The sequence below is a fragment of the Gekko japonicus genome, unplaced genomic scaffold (genome assembly GCF_001447785.1).
Source record: "Gekko japonicus isolate JY-2015 unplaced genomic scaffold, Gekko_japonicus_V1.1 scaffold4623, whole genome shotgun sequence".
NCBI classification, from domain to species: domain Eukaryota; kingdom Metazoa; phylum Chordata; class Lepidosauria; order Squamata; family Gekkonidae; genus Gekko; species Gekko japonicus.
The window spans coordinates 49,202-67,205 of NW_015161553.1; the positions used below are offsets into that span (position 1 = coordinate 49,202).

At 52.5% G+C, this 18,004-nt stretch overlaps 1 protein-coding gene across 1 annotated transcript in view; it reads right to left on the reverse strand.

Annotated features, from left to right (window-relative positions):
* The window catches only part of LOC107125832 (ras/Rap GTPase-activating protein SynGAP-like), a gene marked incomplete at its 5' end in the record, with an annotated part of 30,902 nt that overhangs the window by 5,010 nt on the left and 7,888 nt on the right, over window positions 1–18,004 (reverse strand). The window contains 3 exons of the mRNA XM_015429293.1: window positions 176–387; window positions 910–1,083; window positions 16,869–17,056. Of these exons, the coding sequence (XP_015284779.1) occupies window positions 176–387; window positions 910–1,083; window positions 16,869–17,056 (574 nt within the window). The remainder of the gene's footprint in view (window positions 1–175; window positions 388–909; window positions 1,084–16,868; window positions 17,057–18,004) is intronic.

Sequence of the window (18,004 nt, forward strand, 5' to 3'; positions counted from 1 at the left end):
CACCCCCCGAGCAACGCGAGGGTCCCCCCCTCTCCACGCTGACAACCCCTGCCACGGGCCCCCCTCCGGCCCACACGCAGGCACACCACAGGGGGCCTCCCCTCCTGGGCCTGCCCGGCCGTGCCTGCCCTCTCTGCCCCCCGGCCGCCCTCCCCGGCTCCGACCTGCAGCTCACCTGCCGATGATGCTCTTGATCTGAGAGTCCTTCTCCACCTGCTGCTGCCGGAGCCGCTTCTCGCTCTGCTCCAGCCGCTGCTGGTACTGCTGCAGGATTTTGCTCGTCTGCTCCTCTTGAGTCAGCAGCCGTCGCTCGTATTCCTCCAGCTTCCGGTTAGACATGTGGAGGCGCTCTTTCAGGGAGTGGATCTCCTCCTCGTACTCCTTCACCTGTGTCGGGCGGGGCACACACACACACGGAACGGTGGGGATGGAGCGGGGGAAGGCCCGGCCTCCCTCCGGAGAGAGCGGGGCCCTCGCGCCCGGCCTCCTGAGGCCTCCCTCCACCACTGGGGCCGCGAGCCTTCGACCCAGCCAGGAGGGGGGGAAGGGCCACGGCTCCTCTGGCTGCGTGGCAGGGAGTGCCCGACGGCTGCTGCTTCCGTGGCCACTTCTGTAAGGGGCCCTGAAGGCCACGCTTCGTGGAAGGAGGAGGCAGAAGCTTTTAAGCTCACCAGCTGATACATGGCTGGCTTGTCCTGCCTTCACAGGCCCCCCTCACCCCGAAGTGATGTGCCCCCGCATGGACACACAGGCCCCCCCTCCCCCCCACAACCCAGCCCAAACACTGAACGGCGTCAGGAGAACTGCTGGGCGCCTGTGGAAGACCCCAATTCCAGAGCCGATACGGCCACCCTGAGGGAGGGCACAGGCCGGTCTCGAAGCCGGGACCACCGGGCCCCCGGGCCTTACCCGGTCCAGCCGACTCTCATCCATGGACTTGGAGTACTCCTTCAGCTTGTACTCCTCCCGCTCTATGTGGGAGCTCTCGATGTCGGCCGAGAGGTGAGGCATGTTGGAGACCCAGGCGACCGTCCGCTCTGAAGCCGGCATGACAGGGTTCAGCGTCGAAGGCGTGTGCGAGGGCTGCCGGGGGGGGAGGAGGAGGAGGAGGAGGAGAAGAAGGGAGCCAGTGAGCAAGGCCCGGCCCCAGCCCCCCGGAGCTCTGCGGCCACCGCCACCAGGGCTCCCTCTAAGCTGTGGAGTCTTCTTGTGAGCAAAAATCCTGCTTTGTGAGCTACTGCTGGCATTCGAGTTGTGAGCGATGAGTGATTTGGCTGCTGCATAAATGAGTTTGCTCTGGAGTCCCCTCCTTCCCCGAGGTTTACAAGATTATGCATGGGAAAGAGTAGGTAGAGAAAGAGGTACTCTTCTCCCTTTCCCACAATACAAGAACTCCTTGTGGGCACTCCATGAAATTACTGGGCGGTCGGGTTAGAACGGATAAGAGGAAGTACTTCTTCACTCAAAGAGTGATTAACGCATGGAATTCACTGCCACAGCAAGGGCAGCTTCAAGAGGGAATTAGATAAGCATATGGAGCAGAGGTCCATCAGTGGCTATTAGCCACAAGGTATAGATAGGGGCTCTGGGGCAAGTGATGCTCTGTCTTCTTGGCGCTTGGGGGGGGGGTCAAAAGTGGGAGGGCTCCTAGTGTCCTGGCCCCACTGCTGGACCACCTGATGGCCCCTGGTATTTTTGGCCACTGTGTGACACAGAATGTTGGACTGGATGGGCCTTTGGCCTGATCCAACATTGGCATCTCTTATGTTCTTATGTAAGGCAGAAATGTGTGAGCCGGAGGCTAAAGAACTGTGAGCTGGCTCACACTGACTCAGCTTAGAGGGAACCCTGGCCTCCACCAATGCTCCCTCTAAGCTGAGTTAGTGTGAGCCAGCTCACAGTTTCTTAGCCCCTGGCTCACGCATTTTTGTCTTAGCTCGGGAAGGAGGGCTCCAGAGCAAACTCATTGATGCAGCAGCCAAATCGCTCATCGCTCACAACTTTAATGCCAGTAGCAGCTCACAAAGTAGGATTGTTGCTCACAAGGAGACTCCACAGCTTAGAGGGAACCCTGGCCTCCACGCCCCCGCAATTGCCAGGGTCACATTCAGGCTTGGGGGTGGGGTGGGTGGGGGGTGGTCCAAGGCGCTGAGCAAAGCGCAACGTGAGCACTGAGCAAAGTGGGGTGTGTGTGTGTGCGGAGCCCACCCCTCAGGGCCGTGGCTGAGCGGCAGAGCTTTCAGGCCCTGGATGGTCAGGGACCCACGCCTCTTCGGGACTGCCTCTCCTCGTACACCCCCCCTCCCCCCGAAGAGCGTTACACTCAGCGGTCCCCGGCCCAAGAGACATCGGGCTGTCCGCCAGCCTGCTGGAACACTCCGCTGCGTGAGATCCGGGCCCTGCGGGACTTAAGGCAGTTCTGCGGGGCATGCCAGGCAGAGATGTTCCGCCAGGCGTTCGGTCGAGGGCACCCGGCTGGCCCGCCCCGCTCCTCCTGCTTTCCCCCCACGGGGCCGTGGCAGGCACTGGCAGGCTCGTCGCCACCGGGTCGGTCACTCTCCTGTGTATTTTATGGTTTCCTGTTCTTATTAGAACTAGGCATGGCATTTTTTGATGTACACCCCACCCTGGATGGCTGTTCTGCAGGGGTTGTTGTTCAGTCGCACGGTCGCGTCCGACTCTTCGGGACCCCATGGACCAGCTCCCGCCAGGCCCTCCTGTCTTCCACCGTCCTCTGAAGTTTGCTTAGTTTCATGTTCGTTGCACCTATGACACTGTCTAACCATCTCGTTCTGCAGGGGAGGGCGGTTTAAAAATGGACTCAGATAAATAAACGAGGTCCCAGTTTCGATCCCCGGCAAGCCTCTCCAGCTAAGAGGAGCAGGTCGCTGGTGAGGCGAAGGACTTTTCTCTGCCCGAGACCCTGGAGAGCTGCTGCCCGTCGGAACAAACCGGACTGCCCCTGACGGACACACACACCCCCCCGGCGGCCCGACACCGCACCAGGCAAGCTTCCGGTCTTCACAGGCTGTACACGTTTCGACCGGCACACCCACAAGCAGCCCTCGGATGAAAGCAAACATTTGACAGTTACTTTTGAAGGTGGCTGGGGCCGTTAGCCGTTCCCAGTTTCATCAAATACCATCATTCCAGTCTTGGTTGCATCCATAAGTTGGCTTACGCTTTCTAGGAAATCTTTTCAGAAGAGTGAACAGCACGCTTTAGACGACGATGCAACCGGTGCCCGTACAAACTCCACTCTGGATAGCTACATAAAACCATACCAGCCGGCTATAAAGCTCCCTGCCTTTGGTTTATGTTTGCTTACATTTTTAAAAAAATGCTGCCCCATCTCTTGGCCCAAAATCATAGAATCATAGAATCACAGAGAGTGGGAAGGGGCCATGCCCTGAGTCCAGCCCCCTGCCCAATGCAGGACCAGCCTGAAGCATCTCTGACAGATATTCGTCCAGCCTCTTCTTGAAAGCTGCCAGTGAAGGGGCGCTAACTGAGGCAGTTAGAGGAAGAAGAGAACAGATTGGATTCATACCCCATGGCCCTTCACTACCCAGAGGAGTCTCAGAGCGGCTGACAAACTCCTTTCCCTTTCCCCCACCCCACAACAGACACCCTGGGAGGTAGGTGGGGCTGAGAGAGCTCTGGACAGAGACTGATCTTTTCCAAGAACAGCTCTTATCAGAACTACGGCTTGCCCAAGGTCATTGAGCCAGGTGCAAGTGGAGGAGGAGTGGGAGATCAAACCCGGTTCTCCCAGATTAGAGTCAGCGCACTTAACCACGACACCAAACACTTAACCACTTAACCACTGACTGCACCAAACTGGTTAGCCAGAAAGATCTCAAAAGTTGTTAAAAAGTGTGAGAGGCATGAAGAGGAGGAGGAGAGACTAGATTCATACACTACCCTTCACTCGGGAGTTTTACAATCTCCTTCCCCTCCCCCTCCCCACAACAGACACCCTGTGAGGTCGGTGGGGCTGAGTGAGCTCTTTTGAGGACTGCTCTTGAGAGAACTTGTGACTGACCCAAGGTCACGCCAGGAGCTGCATGTGCGGGAGTGGGGAATCAAACCCGGTTCTCCCAGATTAGTCTGAGCTCTTAACCACAACACCAAACTGGCTCTCTGACTTACCAACGAGGAGGTGCGTGGGTTCTTACAAGGCAAAGGTAAATGCAGGGCTATTTTTGGGCAGGAACGCACAGGAACGGAGTTCCGGCTGGCTTCCAAGCTGTCCACGCCCAGCAGGAACTCATTAGCATAATAGGCCACACCCAATATCAGAAACTCATTAGGATTGGCTACATTAGGGGTGTGTGGCCCAATATGCAAAGGAGTTCCTGCTACAAAATGAGTTCCTGCTATTATGCTAATGAGTTCCTGCTGGACTTTTTCTACAAAAAAGCCCTGGGTAAATGAACAGCCAGACAGCAAAACAAGAATTTCAGGAGCAGACTGCTAAACTCATGGATGACTTCTTTGAATGGGTGACTTCTTTGAATGCGTCTCCATTCTGGAAGACAGACAGTTACCCCACACACACACACACACCGGACAACTATCTCCTGGAGGGTGCCTGAGGAACTGAGTCGAGAGAGGCCGTGTTTACTTGGGAGACCAAGAAGCCCTGCGAGGAAAGGCTGAGGGACTCCTTGGGGATGTTCCGTCTGGAGAAGAGGAGGTTGAGGGGGGGGGGGACAGGATTGTCAGAGGAGGGTTGTTTGTGTCGTATTCCTGTTGGCAGCAGAGGACAGAACTTGCAATAATGGGTTTAAATTAAGGGCGGGAAGCAAGGCTCCCTCTAAGCTATGAAGTCCTGTGAGCAAAAATTCTACTTTGTGAGCTACTGGCATTAAAGTTGTGAGCAGGTGATTTGGCTGCTGCATAAGTTAGTTTGCTCTGGAGCCCTCCAGAGGCTAAAAAACTGTGCGCTAGCTCACACAAACTCAGCTTAGAGGAAACACTGGCGGGAAGGTACCGGCTGGATATCAGGAAAAACCTTTTTACAGTCAGAGTTGTGCCACAGTGGAATCAGCTGCCCAGGGAGGTGGTGAGCTCCCCCTCACTGGCAGTCTTGAAGCAGCAGCCAAAAACGAGAGATCACGGGAGGAAGCGGAAATCCAAACATAACATTCGTGACAAAAATAAGGAAGAGTCAATAAAGATTCAATAAAGATCACTCAAACACGTGTGAGCGATAATAGAAGAGAATTTTCTACAGACTTACGACAGTAAATGATTTTGCAAACATATCTTCATTGACCCTTTGTTATTTTTTGTCACGGATGTTGTGTTTGGATTTCCACAGTCTTTAAGCAGCGGCTGGACAAACCCTTGTCAGGGATGCTCTAGGCTGATCCTGCATTGAGGAGGAGGTTGGACTAGATGGCCTCTGTGTAGCCCCTTCCAGCTCAGTGTGATTCTCTGATTCTATACTCCTGCCTTTTGTTCCTTGCTGTCTAGCCCCCTGAAAGACCCATCCTCTTATAGATGGCGGCTAAATTTACTCAGGAGCCTTCGGTGAGGGATTTTACAAACAAAGGAATGTTACAAAAATCAGGGCACTCCGAAGGAAGTCAGATCCTTCCAGGATGCCTAGAAACTATCTAAAACCACACTAATTGAGGTCCTGATACATTGCATGCCTCTAGTTAGGAAAGGGACTCCTAAGTCTAAAAGGGAGGCATTTGTGGTTAAACAACCCAAGTCGAGTAGGCCATAAAAGGCAAAAGGCTTCCTTTTCAAAAGTGGAAGGGTTTCCCCGAATGAAGTTGTTAGGAAGCAATCTTGCGAGCCCTGATGCCTCTGGGTCTGGGAGCTCAAAAAAGTTCTGCAGCCATTCCAAGTCTTTGTTGAGAAATGCCTCCCTTTTCTCTTGCTCCCAGGGGACACCAAGATTCTCTCTGGGTAGCAAACACTGCCACAAATAAATCTGAAAGACTATCTCCCACTGGAAGGATCTGTACTTCCGACACGCTATACTGCATTGCCGTTTACAGGCTTTGCGTAGTTGACACATCTCCTGTTTTGCTCAGACTAGTCAGCATGGGGACAACCAATCGCACTTTCCCCGATGGTGAGCTCAACAGCTGCCCCTTCCCCTTGACCGCTCTTTGGATAGCAAGACTGAATAGGCTCCAAACCTTCAAAGTACAAGAAAGTTTAATATGTAAAAAGAGTACACATGGTCTGTAAGGTTGAGCAAGGATATAAAGAAAACTAGCCTTTTGGCGTTCCCAGTTTCTGTTCTTTAGGTGTGACATCCTAGCAAGGCGTTAGATGGGAAATCTTTTGTTCCACTCTGGCCAGGTCCTTTCGCATTATTGTTGTTGTTCTTGTTGTTATTATTATTAATGTACATAATATTAAGAACAGTCCTCTAATAAAACAATGGAACGTATTAAATTACATTGAAACAGATGGCGAACAGTATCTTAGAGTTAATTATTCCCCTGTTACAGACTGCCGGCCGCTTCACGGGCAGGGGGGAAGAGGTCAAAAGGAGGATGGAAGACTGGGGAGGGTGCCAGCAGAGGTAAAAACCGTCGCTGTCCTCCACCAAAAGCCTTGGCGGAACATCTCTGTCTTCAAGGCCCTGCAGAACTCTGTGCTTGTGGTTTGATGACTTATCCCTTGGTACTGCAGCCATGAAATTAAAAGACGCCTGCTCCTTGGGAGGAAAGCTACGGCAAACCTAGAGAGCCTGATAAAAAGTAGAGACATCACCCTGCCAACAAAAGTCCGTATGGTCAGAGCGATGGTATTCCCAGTAGTGCTGCACGGCTGTGAGAGTTGGACCATAAGGAAGGCCGAGCGCCGAAGAATAGATTCTTTTGAACTATGGTGCTGGAGAAGACTCTTGAGAGTCTCTTGGACTGCCAGGAGATCAAATCAGTCAATCCTAAAAGAAATCCACCCTGACTGTTCCCTGGAAGGCCAGAGACTGAAGCTGAAGCTCAAATACTTTGGCCACCCAATGAGAAGGGAGCACTCACTGGAGAAGAAGACCCTGATGCTGGGAAAGACTGAAGGTCAAAGAAGACGGGGACGGCAAAGGATGAGATGGTTAGACAGCGTCATAGATGCAACTAACATGAAATTGAGCCAACTTTGGAGGACGGCGGAAGACAGGAGGGCCTGGCGGGAGCTGGTCCATGGGGTCGCGAAGAGTCGGACTCGACTGTACGACTGAACAACAACAACACTCTCCTGGGAGCCAGGAGGAGAGGGCTCCTTCGGTGCTCCTGATTCCATCGACGCAGACAGAGCTCTTAACAGAAGAGGTCTGGAAGAGGCGGCCATTGTCATGAGCTGACTTGCACACCTGAAGGAGGTTTAAAGGTACTGGAACCCCTGCAAAACACCTGAAACTTGGACCCTGCCTTGTATTTCATGGAATCATGGAATCATAGATTTGGAAGGGACCTCCAAGGTCATCTAGTCCCACCCCCCACACAAGGGAGGAAATTTTACAAACAAAAACACCCCTCCAGGATCCCCGGGCAAACTGGCCTGGAGAAAAATTGCTTCCTGACGACCCCAAAGTGGCCATCAGCCTTACCCTGGGTGCGTAAGACAGGGCCACGAGAAAGAAGTCCTGAGGCAACCCCTCCCTGCCCTCCCTCTCATGATCTGCTGAAGTTCACACAATCAGCAGGGCTGTCCGATGGCCATCTAGCCTCAGTTCGAAAACGTCCAGAGAAGGAGAGCCCACCACCTCCCGAGGAAGCCTGTTCCACTCAGGAACCGCTGTAACTGTCAGAGAGTTCTTCCTCATGTTTAGCTGAAAACTCTTCTGGTTTAATTTCAACCCACTGGTTCTGGTCCGACCTTCTGGGGCAACAGTAAATGACTCCACCCCATCCTCTCTATGACAGCCCTTCAAGTACTTGAAGAAGGTGATCATATCGCCTCTCTGTCCTCTCCCCGTTGAAGCGCTGCAGGAACCACACGCCAACAAAAACAACGTGGTTTGCCACCGTCACGTCTGATCACGTTGCAGCGGCTCAAATTGCGACTGCGCTAATAGCCACGCCTCCCCCCCGCGCGTTATCTGGCCCGTGTGACTGGGGCCCATAAATAGTTGTTATACGATGGCGTATAAGAGTGAACAAAAGAACAAAAAAGATTCTAACTCTGAATATATTCTGATGGGGTCTGTAACTTGTCTACTCAATGAGTACTTACAACTGCGGGATTCAGTGCCAATGGATTGCAGTGATGGCCACACACATGGATAACTTTAAAAGGGAGCGACACACAGATTCATGGAACTGAGGTCCATCCGTGGCTACGAAAGAAGGTGGCTCAAAAGAGCCTCCATAGTCACAGGCAGTCGACCTCTGAATACCAGTGCCAGGAGAGAACACCAGGAGAGGGCCTTGGCCTCTGTGCCCCCCTGTCTGTTGACCCCCCCAGGGAACAACGGAAATGCAAGCAGACAATCAGGGATGCAAAAAAGTATAAAGACCAACAATCAAGAATTCGTTAAGTACGTTAGGAGCAGGAAACTGGCTAGGGAAGCGGCTGGACCACTGGCTGACAATGGAAATAAAGGAACTCTAAAGGAGCTGCGGTGGCTCAAGTGGTTAAGGTGCTGAACTGCAGGCTGTGGAAGGTCGGTAGTTCAGCAGTTCGAGACCCGAGTGTGCCGCATGACGGAGTGAGCTCCCGTCTCTAGTTCCAGCTCCTGCCAACCTAGCAGTTCGAAAGCAAGAAATTGCAAATAGACAAATAGGTACCACTTCAGTGGGAAGGTCACAGCGTTCCGTGCGCCTCGGCGTTTAGTCATGCCAGCCACATGACCACGGAAACATCTTCGGACAGCGCTGGCTCTTTGGCTTGGAAACGGACGTGAGCACCGCAAGCCTACAGTTGAATTCGACTGGCTTTCGAGCAAGGGAAACCTTGACGTAAAGGGGCCTTAAGGTGACTGCTGAGAAGCCAAATGAATTCTTCTCATCTGCCTTCGCTGCTGCAAACACCTATTCCTGAACGGATGTTTTCAGGAGAGGAGGATGTGGAGCTTAGGCAAATAGCAATGACAATGGGGGTCGTTCTAGAAGTTACAGGCAAACTGCAAACTAACAAATCACCAGGACCAGAAGGTACCCATCCTACAGTGCTGAGAGAGCAGCCAATATAACCATCATTTTTTTAAAAAGCATCTGGGGGAAACTGGGAAATTAGAGGCTTGTTAAGAACATAAGGGAAGCCATGTTGGGTCAGGCCAATGGCCGGCCCCTCCAGTTCAACACTCTTGTGGCACACAGTGGCCAAAAACACCAGATGCATTAGGAGGTCCACCAGCAGAGACAGAACCCACTGTTTCCCCCCCCCCCCAAAGCACCAAGAAGACAGAGCATCACTGCCCCAGACATAAGAACATAAGGGAAGCCAGTGGCCCATCCAGTCCAACACTCTGTGTCACGCAGTGGCCAAAAGTACCAGGTGCCATCAGGAGGTCCACCAGCAGAGCCAGAACTCCAGAGGTCCCCCCACTGTTGCCCCCCAAGCACCAAGAAGACAGAGCATCACCTTCCCCAGACATAAGAGAACATAAGAAAAGCCAACGTTGCATCAGGCCAATGGGCCCTCCAGTCCAACACCCTGTGTCACGCAATGGCCAAAACCCAGGTGCCATCAGGAGGTCCACCAGCAGGGCCAGAACTTCAGAAGCCCCTCCCACTGTTTCCCCCCCAAGCACCAAGAAGACAGAGCATCACTGCCTCAGACATGAGAACATAAGAGAAGCCAGTGGCCCATCCACTCCAACACTCTGTGGCACACAGTGGCCAAAGATACCAGGGGCCATCAGGAGGTCCACCAGTGGGGCCAGAACTCCTGAAGGCCTCCCACTCTGCCCCCCCCCCAACCATCAAGAATACAGAGCATCCCTTGCCCCAGACATCTATCCCTTGTGGCCAATAGCCACAGATGGACCTCTGCTCCATATGTGTATTCAATCCCTTCTTGAAGCCGCCCATGCTTGTAGCCTCCACCACTTCAGTGAAGAGTTTTTTTGTCTTCTCCAACACAGCCGCTATGATGGTGATTTTGGCCCTCCTCCTACTGTTCTTTGCACGTGTGTCTTAACTGAATTATTTTATAATTTTAAACGCAGTTCTAATTGTTAATGTTTTAAGGTCTTTTTATGTCCACAGCCTTGTGGGCCCCAAGCACACCAATGCTTTAAATAAAGAAATAAATACGTCCTCATGCACTTCTCATAGCCGTTGTAAGAAGTTCAGCAGCCGGTCAGGGAAAGCGCCAGACCCTTTATCTTCAGACAGCCGGTCATGATCCTGGGCCTATAGTGGTGCGGCCTGCAGGCTCTGGGGAGGCCTAGTGGCTCCAGGGAAGCCTGCATGGGAGTAGTCGTCAGGGCCTACATTTCCCAGGCTCCCTCTGGACCCTGTGATTGGCTAACAGGAGATTTTGGAGGGGAAACTACACCAGCAGGGGAAAGGGGGGCTGGGCTGGGAAGAGGAGATAAAAGGCCTTGCCCAGAGTGTGGAAGGGGGGGGGTCCTCTGTCTCTCAGGATAAGGTGCAAATTTGCTTTTTATTAACATTATAAATGAGCAGGGGTCATTTCCTGCAGGAGCGCACAGGAGCGGAGCTCCGGCAGTAAAGAGCCCAGGGGGCGGGCACATGCAACAAGCCCCACCTCCTGCTCCCAGCAGCCCTCAGTCAGAGCAAGAAGCAGCCAGGTAAGTTGCAGAGCCCCCCCAGAGGCACCGAGATAAGCTGAGCCCCCCCCCCCCCCCCAGTCCAAAACAGTCCAATGGCACCTTTAAGACCAAGTTTTATTCAAGCTCTCCCTCCTCTGTGAGGACAAATCTGCATGCCCCCCCCCCAATAGCTAGCAATCTAAAACAGTCCAGTGGCGCCTGAGCAGTGCGTGTTGCCTTCTGACACACTTCCGGTGATGTCAGGGGGTGTGGCATATGCAAATAGGTTATGCTAATGAGCTCCTGCACCTCTTTTTCTACACAATGACCCCTGTAAATGAGACTGCCAAAAATGAAAACAAAAGGGGGTAAAAACAGATCTTGATAATGATATCTAACTTTAGATGGGGAGGGAGGAGAGAGAGAGAGAGAGAGAAAGGTGGAAAGAGAGAGAGAAAGAGAAAAAGAAAGAAAGAAAATAGGTGGGGGGGAGAGGTGGAAAGAAAGGAACTTTAAATGCGTCTTCCAAGACTCCCACGCCCCCAGGATTGGCTTGGAGAAGGGATTTAAAGAGACAAATGCCTTCTCCAAGCTGGCCAGTGAGGGGTGGGGTAGGAGCTTTCAGAATGCATTTAAAGTTGCCTTCTTTCTCTGCTCCCCCCTCCCCACCTCAGGCCTACCCAGGGAGGGGAACACTGGGTGGGGAAGGGAAGACTGGCATGCCTCCCCTTCACTTTCCCAGCCACCCTGTCGAGAGCCACACAACATGTGTGAAAGAGCCACATATGGCTCCTGAGCCACAGTTTGGCCACCCCTGGAATAGACAGACGCATTAAGATTTATTATTTTACTGATTGACCTACCTTTACTTTGTTCATTTTCCCTACTTGTTATTGATCTGAAGTTGTTACTCAGTCTCTTCTGCCTGGGTCCTCCTCACGCCTCGTTTGGCCACCACGTCCCAGGGGAGACCCTGCTGTAAAAGTCCTGTCACAAGGGGCCGGGTGGGTGCTCTGGGCCTGCCCTCCCGAGGAGACCCACGCCAGCGTGGTGGCAGCCAGCAGTGACGAAGCCGAAGGTAAGAAGAATTATTGTCTTTTTAATTACTACTAATATAGCCTTACTCTTGCTGGACGAATAAATGAGGTATAATCTCAGCACACTTGTGCATGATGTCAGCCAATCACTCTTCTGTCGAATCATCACACAATCAAATTATGGGTTTCCCCCCCCTCCAAGATAGTGGATGTCCCTTTGCCTCTACCAAGCGTCCCACAGGAGAGTGACCCCGGTGTCAGTGAAGATAGATCCAGGTTGTCGGCCGTGTTGGTCTGAAGCAGTAGGACAAATTTAGAGTCCAGCGGCACCTTTAAGACCAACAAAGGTTTTATTCAAGGTGTGAGCGTCCGTGTGCAAAAGGCACACTTCTTCAAATACGTTAGAATGGCAGATGAGGTTCTAAACTTATAGAGATGTAACATGTTACATGATGATGTTTCGGTTATGCAAAGTGAAAAACTAATTAACCTTATAACCTTAACTTGTTATTTAGTTTTTGACTTCGCATGACTGAAACATCATCATGTTATATGTTAATTGTCAGGGTCCTTAGGTTACGCAACACAGGGCTTCATGAGACGATAACTGTTTATTGGTAAATCTAGTACTAGAGACACGTGTACAGCTTGTGTCGGGAATAGCCGCCAATACGAGGGCCTGTGACTTATACTAGAATCAAACATCCCCCCGGTAAGCATGAGCCGGAGCCAATGGATATATCTCGCGCGCGGGGGCAAAGCAAGCAGCCAAAGCAAAAGCCGTAAACTGCAGCTGGATAATCTACAAGGTCAAGCATAACATAGCAAACAGTTGGTGAGCCAGGGAGAGCTGAGACAGAAAACGGGATTCTAACTTTGAATATATTCTGATGGGGTCTGTAACGTGTCTACTCAATGAGTACTTACAACTGCGGGATTCAGTGCCAATGGATTGCAGTGATGGCCACAAGCATGGATAACTTTAAAAGGGAGCGACACACAGATTCATGGAACCGAGGTCCATCCGTGGCTACGAAAGAAGGTGGCTCAAAAGAGCCTCCATAGTCACAGGCAGTCGACCTCTGAATACCAGTGCCAGGAGAGAACACCAGGAGAGGGCTTTGTCCTCTGTGCCCCCCTGTCTGTTGACCCCCCCCCGGGGAACAACGGAAATGCAAGCAGACAATCAGGGATGCAAAAAAGTATAACGACCAACAATCAAGAATTCGTTAAGTACGTTAGGAGCAGGAAACTGGCTAGGGAAGCGGCTGGACCACTCGCTGACAATGGAATTAAAGGAACTCTAAAGGAGCTGCGGTGGCTCAAGTGGTTTATACGCTGAACTGCAGGCTGTGGAAGGTCGGTAGTTCAGCAGTTCGAGACCCAAGTGTGCCGCATGACGGAGTGAGCTCCCGTCTCTAGTTCCAGCTCCTGCCAACCTAGCAGTTCGAAAGCAAGAAATTGCAAGTAGAGAAATAGGGACCACTTCGGTGGGAAGGGAACAGCGTTCCGTGCGCCTTGGTGTTTAGTCATGCCGGCCACATGACCATGGAAACGTCTTCGGACAGCGCTGGCTCTTCAGCTTTGAAACGGAGATGAGCACCGCAACCCTAGAGTCAGATTCGGCTGGCTTTCGAGCAAGGTCAGGCAAGGTAGGGAGTTGGTTAGGTTTACTGTCCTTTTCTGAGAAAATCAGTCTTTGACATCGATGGATTTAAAGAGGGAACTGCCGAAAACCAGACCTTTGAACCTTTGGGATCAGCTTTTCAGACATGCCTCTGGTCACTATTTGATGGCACACATTCCATGTGACCGGAGGGCCTGTTTTGAGCTCTTATCTGCAGACCAGGGATGAGTCTTGAACGAGTGACCCTGTGAGATACTAAGGGAAGGGAGGCTGCTTGCCCTCACCCGTTTATAGGTACCAAGCTCGCCCTTCCAAGTGAGGAGGGGGCCGAGGCCTAACACCAGGCCCTGACGGCACGAACCCAAGAGGCACACAGAGGAACAAACCCTGCGGAGGGAAGCCCTGCCTCACCCGCCTTTTGGGAGTTCTTTGAGAAAGTGGGCAAGCACGTAGACAACGGTGACCTGGTAGGCCTTATATTTCAAGAGGCTTCTGGCGAGGTCCCTCACCCAAGACTCCGGAGTCAGCTTAGCAGTCATGGGAGAAGAGGGCGGGTTCTCTTATGGATTAAAAACTGGTTCAGTGGCAGGAAGCAAAGAGCAGGGATCAATGGACAGTTCTTGCAATGGAGGGAAGTCCATTTTGTCTTCTTGGTGCTTGGGGGGGTCAACAGTGGGAGGGCTTCTGGTGTCCTGGCCCCACTGGTGGACCTCCTGATGGCACCTGGTATTTCTGGCCACTGTGTGACACAGAGTGTTGGACTGGATGGGCCTTTGGCCTTCTCTCATGTTTTCATGTTAAGTCAGCAGTGGGGTCCCACGAGGATCGGTGTTGGGGCCGGTGCCAACGCTCCCTCTAAGCAGCAGAGTCTTGTGAGCAAAAATTCTACTTTGTGAGCTACCGGCATTGAAGTTGTGAGCGAGCGATTTGGGTACCGCATAGATTAATTTGCTCTGGAGCCCTCCTTCCTGAGCTAAGACAAAAATGTGTGAGCCAGAAGCTAAAAAACTGTGAGCTAGCTCGCACTGACTCAGCTTAGAGGGAACATTGGCCGGTGCTATTTACTTTGTTCATAAAAGATCTGGGATGTGGTAAGAAATTTTAGAAATATAGAAGGTTTGGGTTTAAAAATGAACCAAATAGTTTATAAAATCCATATATCTGTCCCTGTCTTGGCTAGCAAAACAGCAAGAACACTTGGCCTGCTTCAGTGAACCAAACCATTATTCTTTGCCAGCCCTTTTGTTCCAAGCAAATCTCTTTCTTGGTCACGCACCCAAGAGGTCACACATTCCATTCCCAGGATCTGAATCAATGTAAACAGGTGCGAGACCCACAATTTCCTAGGCCATAAACTGCAGCTGACTGGAAAGGCCATTTGAGGAGTGACAGACTTCAATCCACTGACAAACTAACTTCCTGAGATACAGAGATTTCACACTCCCCACTTTTATCTCAGAGATAACACCAAAGGACAGTTTATTTCCCATGTGGGAACACCAGAAGAAAACAATGATGATTGATCCTGTAAGATGTGAACTTTTGTTGTGTGAGACGCAAGGAAGCAATCTCCTGTAAACTCCAAAATGTTAATTTACAACTGTAATTTAATTATTGAGGGACCTCTTTGATCATTTGGTATAAATACTGGTCAGCTCCAACAGACTTTCGCTGGCTCTTGAAGGATCAGGAGAGGCTTATTCTCCTGAGAATTTGGAGTCAGCCCGAGAGGCCTTTCGTTTTTCTGCATGCTTTGGGGAGGACTTTGCTTGCATGTTTATTTTTCTGTGTATTTACTATCAGTATTTAGGAAATAGGATTCTACTGTGTTGGCAAGCTGGCATAGCGTCTTGCTGGTCACCTTGCCAGGTAAATCTTTGAATGTTTTTCTTTTAATAAAGATAAGTCTTATTTTAAGAAGAGACCTTTGAGTGTCTCTGCCAGCGCTTAGCGGTTTCCAAGCTTACACCTCTGCCTTTGGTAAGGAGGCAACACTCAGGGGACACACGAACCAGAAGGGGGAGTCTGGGTGGCACGGGTGGATGCATTCACAGACACATGCAGCCACACACATTTTCTCACAACACGGGACTAGGGGTGAACAGTGTACTGGCCCAGTTTGCAGATGACACAAAACCATTCAGGATGGGGGAAACCCAGGCTGACTGTGAAGGGCTCCCCAAATTGGGCGAGTGGGTGGCAAAATGTGGCAAATGAAACTCACTGCTGCCAAGGGCAAGGTGAGAAATCCCAACTTCAGATCTGGGCGAATGGGGTCTGAACGTGGTGAAACTGAGAGGAGAAGAGAGCTCGGGGGTTGTGGCGGACTGCTCAATGGAAAGCGTCAACCCAGCGTGCCGCAGGAGTGACAAGGGCAAACGCCGCGGTGTCGGGGATTCTTAGGAAAGGGACTGAGAATAAAACGGCCGATTTCGCAATGCCCCTGCCCGTCCAGCACTATGGCGCGGCCTCATTTGGAATGCCATCTCCCGTCCTGGCCACACTGCCTCCAAAAGCACACCGCAGAGCCGGGGAAAGTAGAGAGGAGGGCAACCAAGATGAGGAGGGGGTTGGAGCCCCTTCGTCGAGAAGGGAGGCTGAGGCGTCCGGGACCTTTCCGTTCAGCAAAGAGACAACTAAGGGGAGACCTGATGACGGAGGTACATCAAATTATGCAGACAGGGTGACAAAGAGAAAGTGTCCTCCTCTCCCAAAACAGAAGAACTCGAGGGCATCCAATAAAGCTGATGGGCAGTAGGTTCAAGACGGACAAGAGGAAGTACCACTTTACATAGAGAGTGATTAAAATAGGTCTCTCGACGGCTACCAGCCACGGTGACTGAGGGTGACCCTCCACCTTCAGAGGCAGTCGACCTCTGAATCCCAGAGCCAGGAGGCAGCATCAGGGGAAGGCCTCCTCGGCCTCCATTCCCCTGTTGCTGGCCCTCCAGAGGAACTGCTTGGCTAGGAGGCTGGACTGGAGGGGCCCTCCCTGGCCTGACCCAGCAGGGCTCGCCTGAGGTTCTCCTGTCACGGCCCATCCCGGAGGCGAGTGGCGCAAAGCCTCTGAGAAGGAGCAGAGCGGACAGACAGGAACACAACGGAGGATGCTGTCCAGCAGGGCTCTTTTTGTAGAAAAGGCCCAGCAGGAACTCATTAGAATAATTGGCCACACCCAACAGCAGAAACTCATTGGCATATTAGGCCACACCCCTGACAGCACAGGTCATTAGCACATTAGGCTGCACCCCCATGTTACCAAAAGTGTAGTCATCCAGCCACACCCACCTTTTGCTTGTTATTCTGTTGACCTTGTTTGTGGTCAAAACCCAGGGCCTTTTTTATAGCAGGAACTCCTTTGCATGTTAGGCCACACCCCCTAATGTAGCCAATCCGAATGAGTTTCTGCTGTTGGGTGTCGCCTATTATGCTAATGAGTTCCTGCTGGGCGTGGCCAATTCGGGAGCCAGCTGGAACTCCGTTCCTGTGCGTTCCTGCCCAAAAATAGCCTTGCCGTCCAGCCACTGAGCGCCTGAAAGTTCATCCCCGGCCCGGAAGGGAAGGGGCCGCCTGAGTGCAGGCAGCAGCCTTCCGCGTCCGTCTGCCGGAGGGGCTGCGGCCAAGATCGAGGGGCCGTGGGGGGCTCCCCGCCGGGGGAGTGGACCTTGAGGGATGTGGTCACACCCAGCGCCCACGAAGGGCCTTCAAGGAACCAAAGTTGCAACCGGCGCGTCGTCTCCTGCTCTCCAGTTTGGATCCCCTGGCTCTTTTTTTAGGGTTACATAAGAACATAAGAACATAAGAGACGCCAATGTTGGATCAGGCCAAAGGCCCATCCAGTCCAACACTCTGGGTCACAGAGTGGCCAGAAATACCAGGTGCCCTCAGGAGGTCCACCAGTGGGGCCAGGACATTAGAAGCCCTCCCACTGTTGACCCCACCCCCCAAGCACCAAGAAGACAGAGCATCACTTGCCCCAGAGTCCCTATCTGTACCTTGTGGCTAATAGCCACTGATGGACCTCTGCTCCATATGCTTATCTAATTCCCTTTTGAAGCCGTCCATGCTTGTAGCCGCCACCACTTCCTCTGGCAGGGAATTCCATGCGTTAATCACTCTTTGGGTGAAGAAGGACTTCCTTTTATCCGTTCTAACCCGACCGCTCAGCAATTTCATGGATTGCCGGCTTCATGGATTGCCGGCTTCCAGGCGGGGCTGGTGAGACCTCCCGGAATGACGACTCCTCCCCAGACGGCAGAGATCAGCTCCCCTGCGGAAAACCGCTCCTCTGGAGGGCGGCCTCGACGACGGCCTCGTGCCCTCCCGCTGAGGGTCCTCCCGGCCCCCAACCTCACCCTCCCTAGCCTCCACCCCCCCTCCGCCACATCTCCAGGAACCCCCCCAACACGGAGAGAGCAACCCTGTGCCTTTTCTGCCACTCTCTTTGACAGCGTCTTTGGGCGGGAAAACAGTTCAGACATCTCAAAATAAAAGAAACAGGAGGAGGCCTGCGTCGCCAGGCACTGGTCCGAGAAAACCTGCAGGCGAGCCTTTCAGCTGGTTGGCCGGGGAGGACGGGGGAGAGCCCCCCCCTCCCCCGGCCACCTCCTCCTCCTCGTGCCCCCCACCCCGCCCCCACCCATCCTCCTG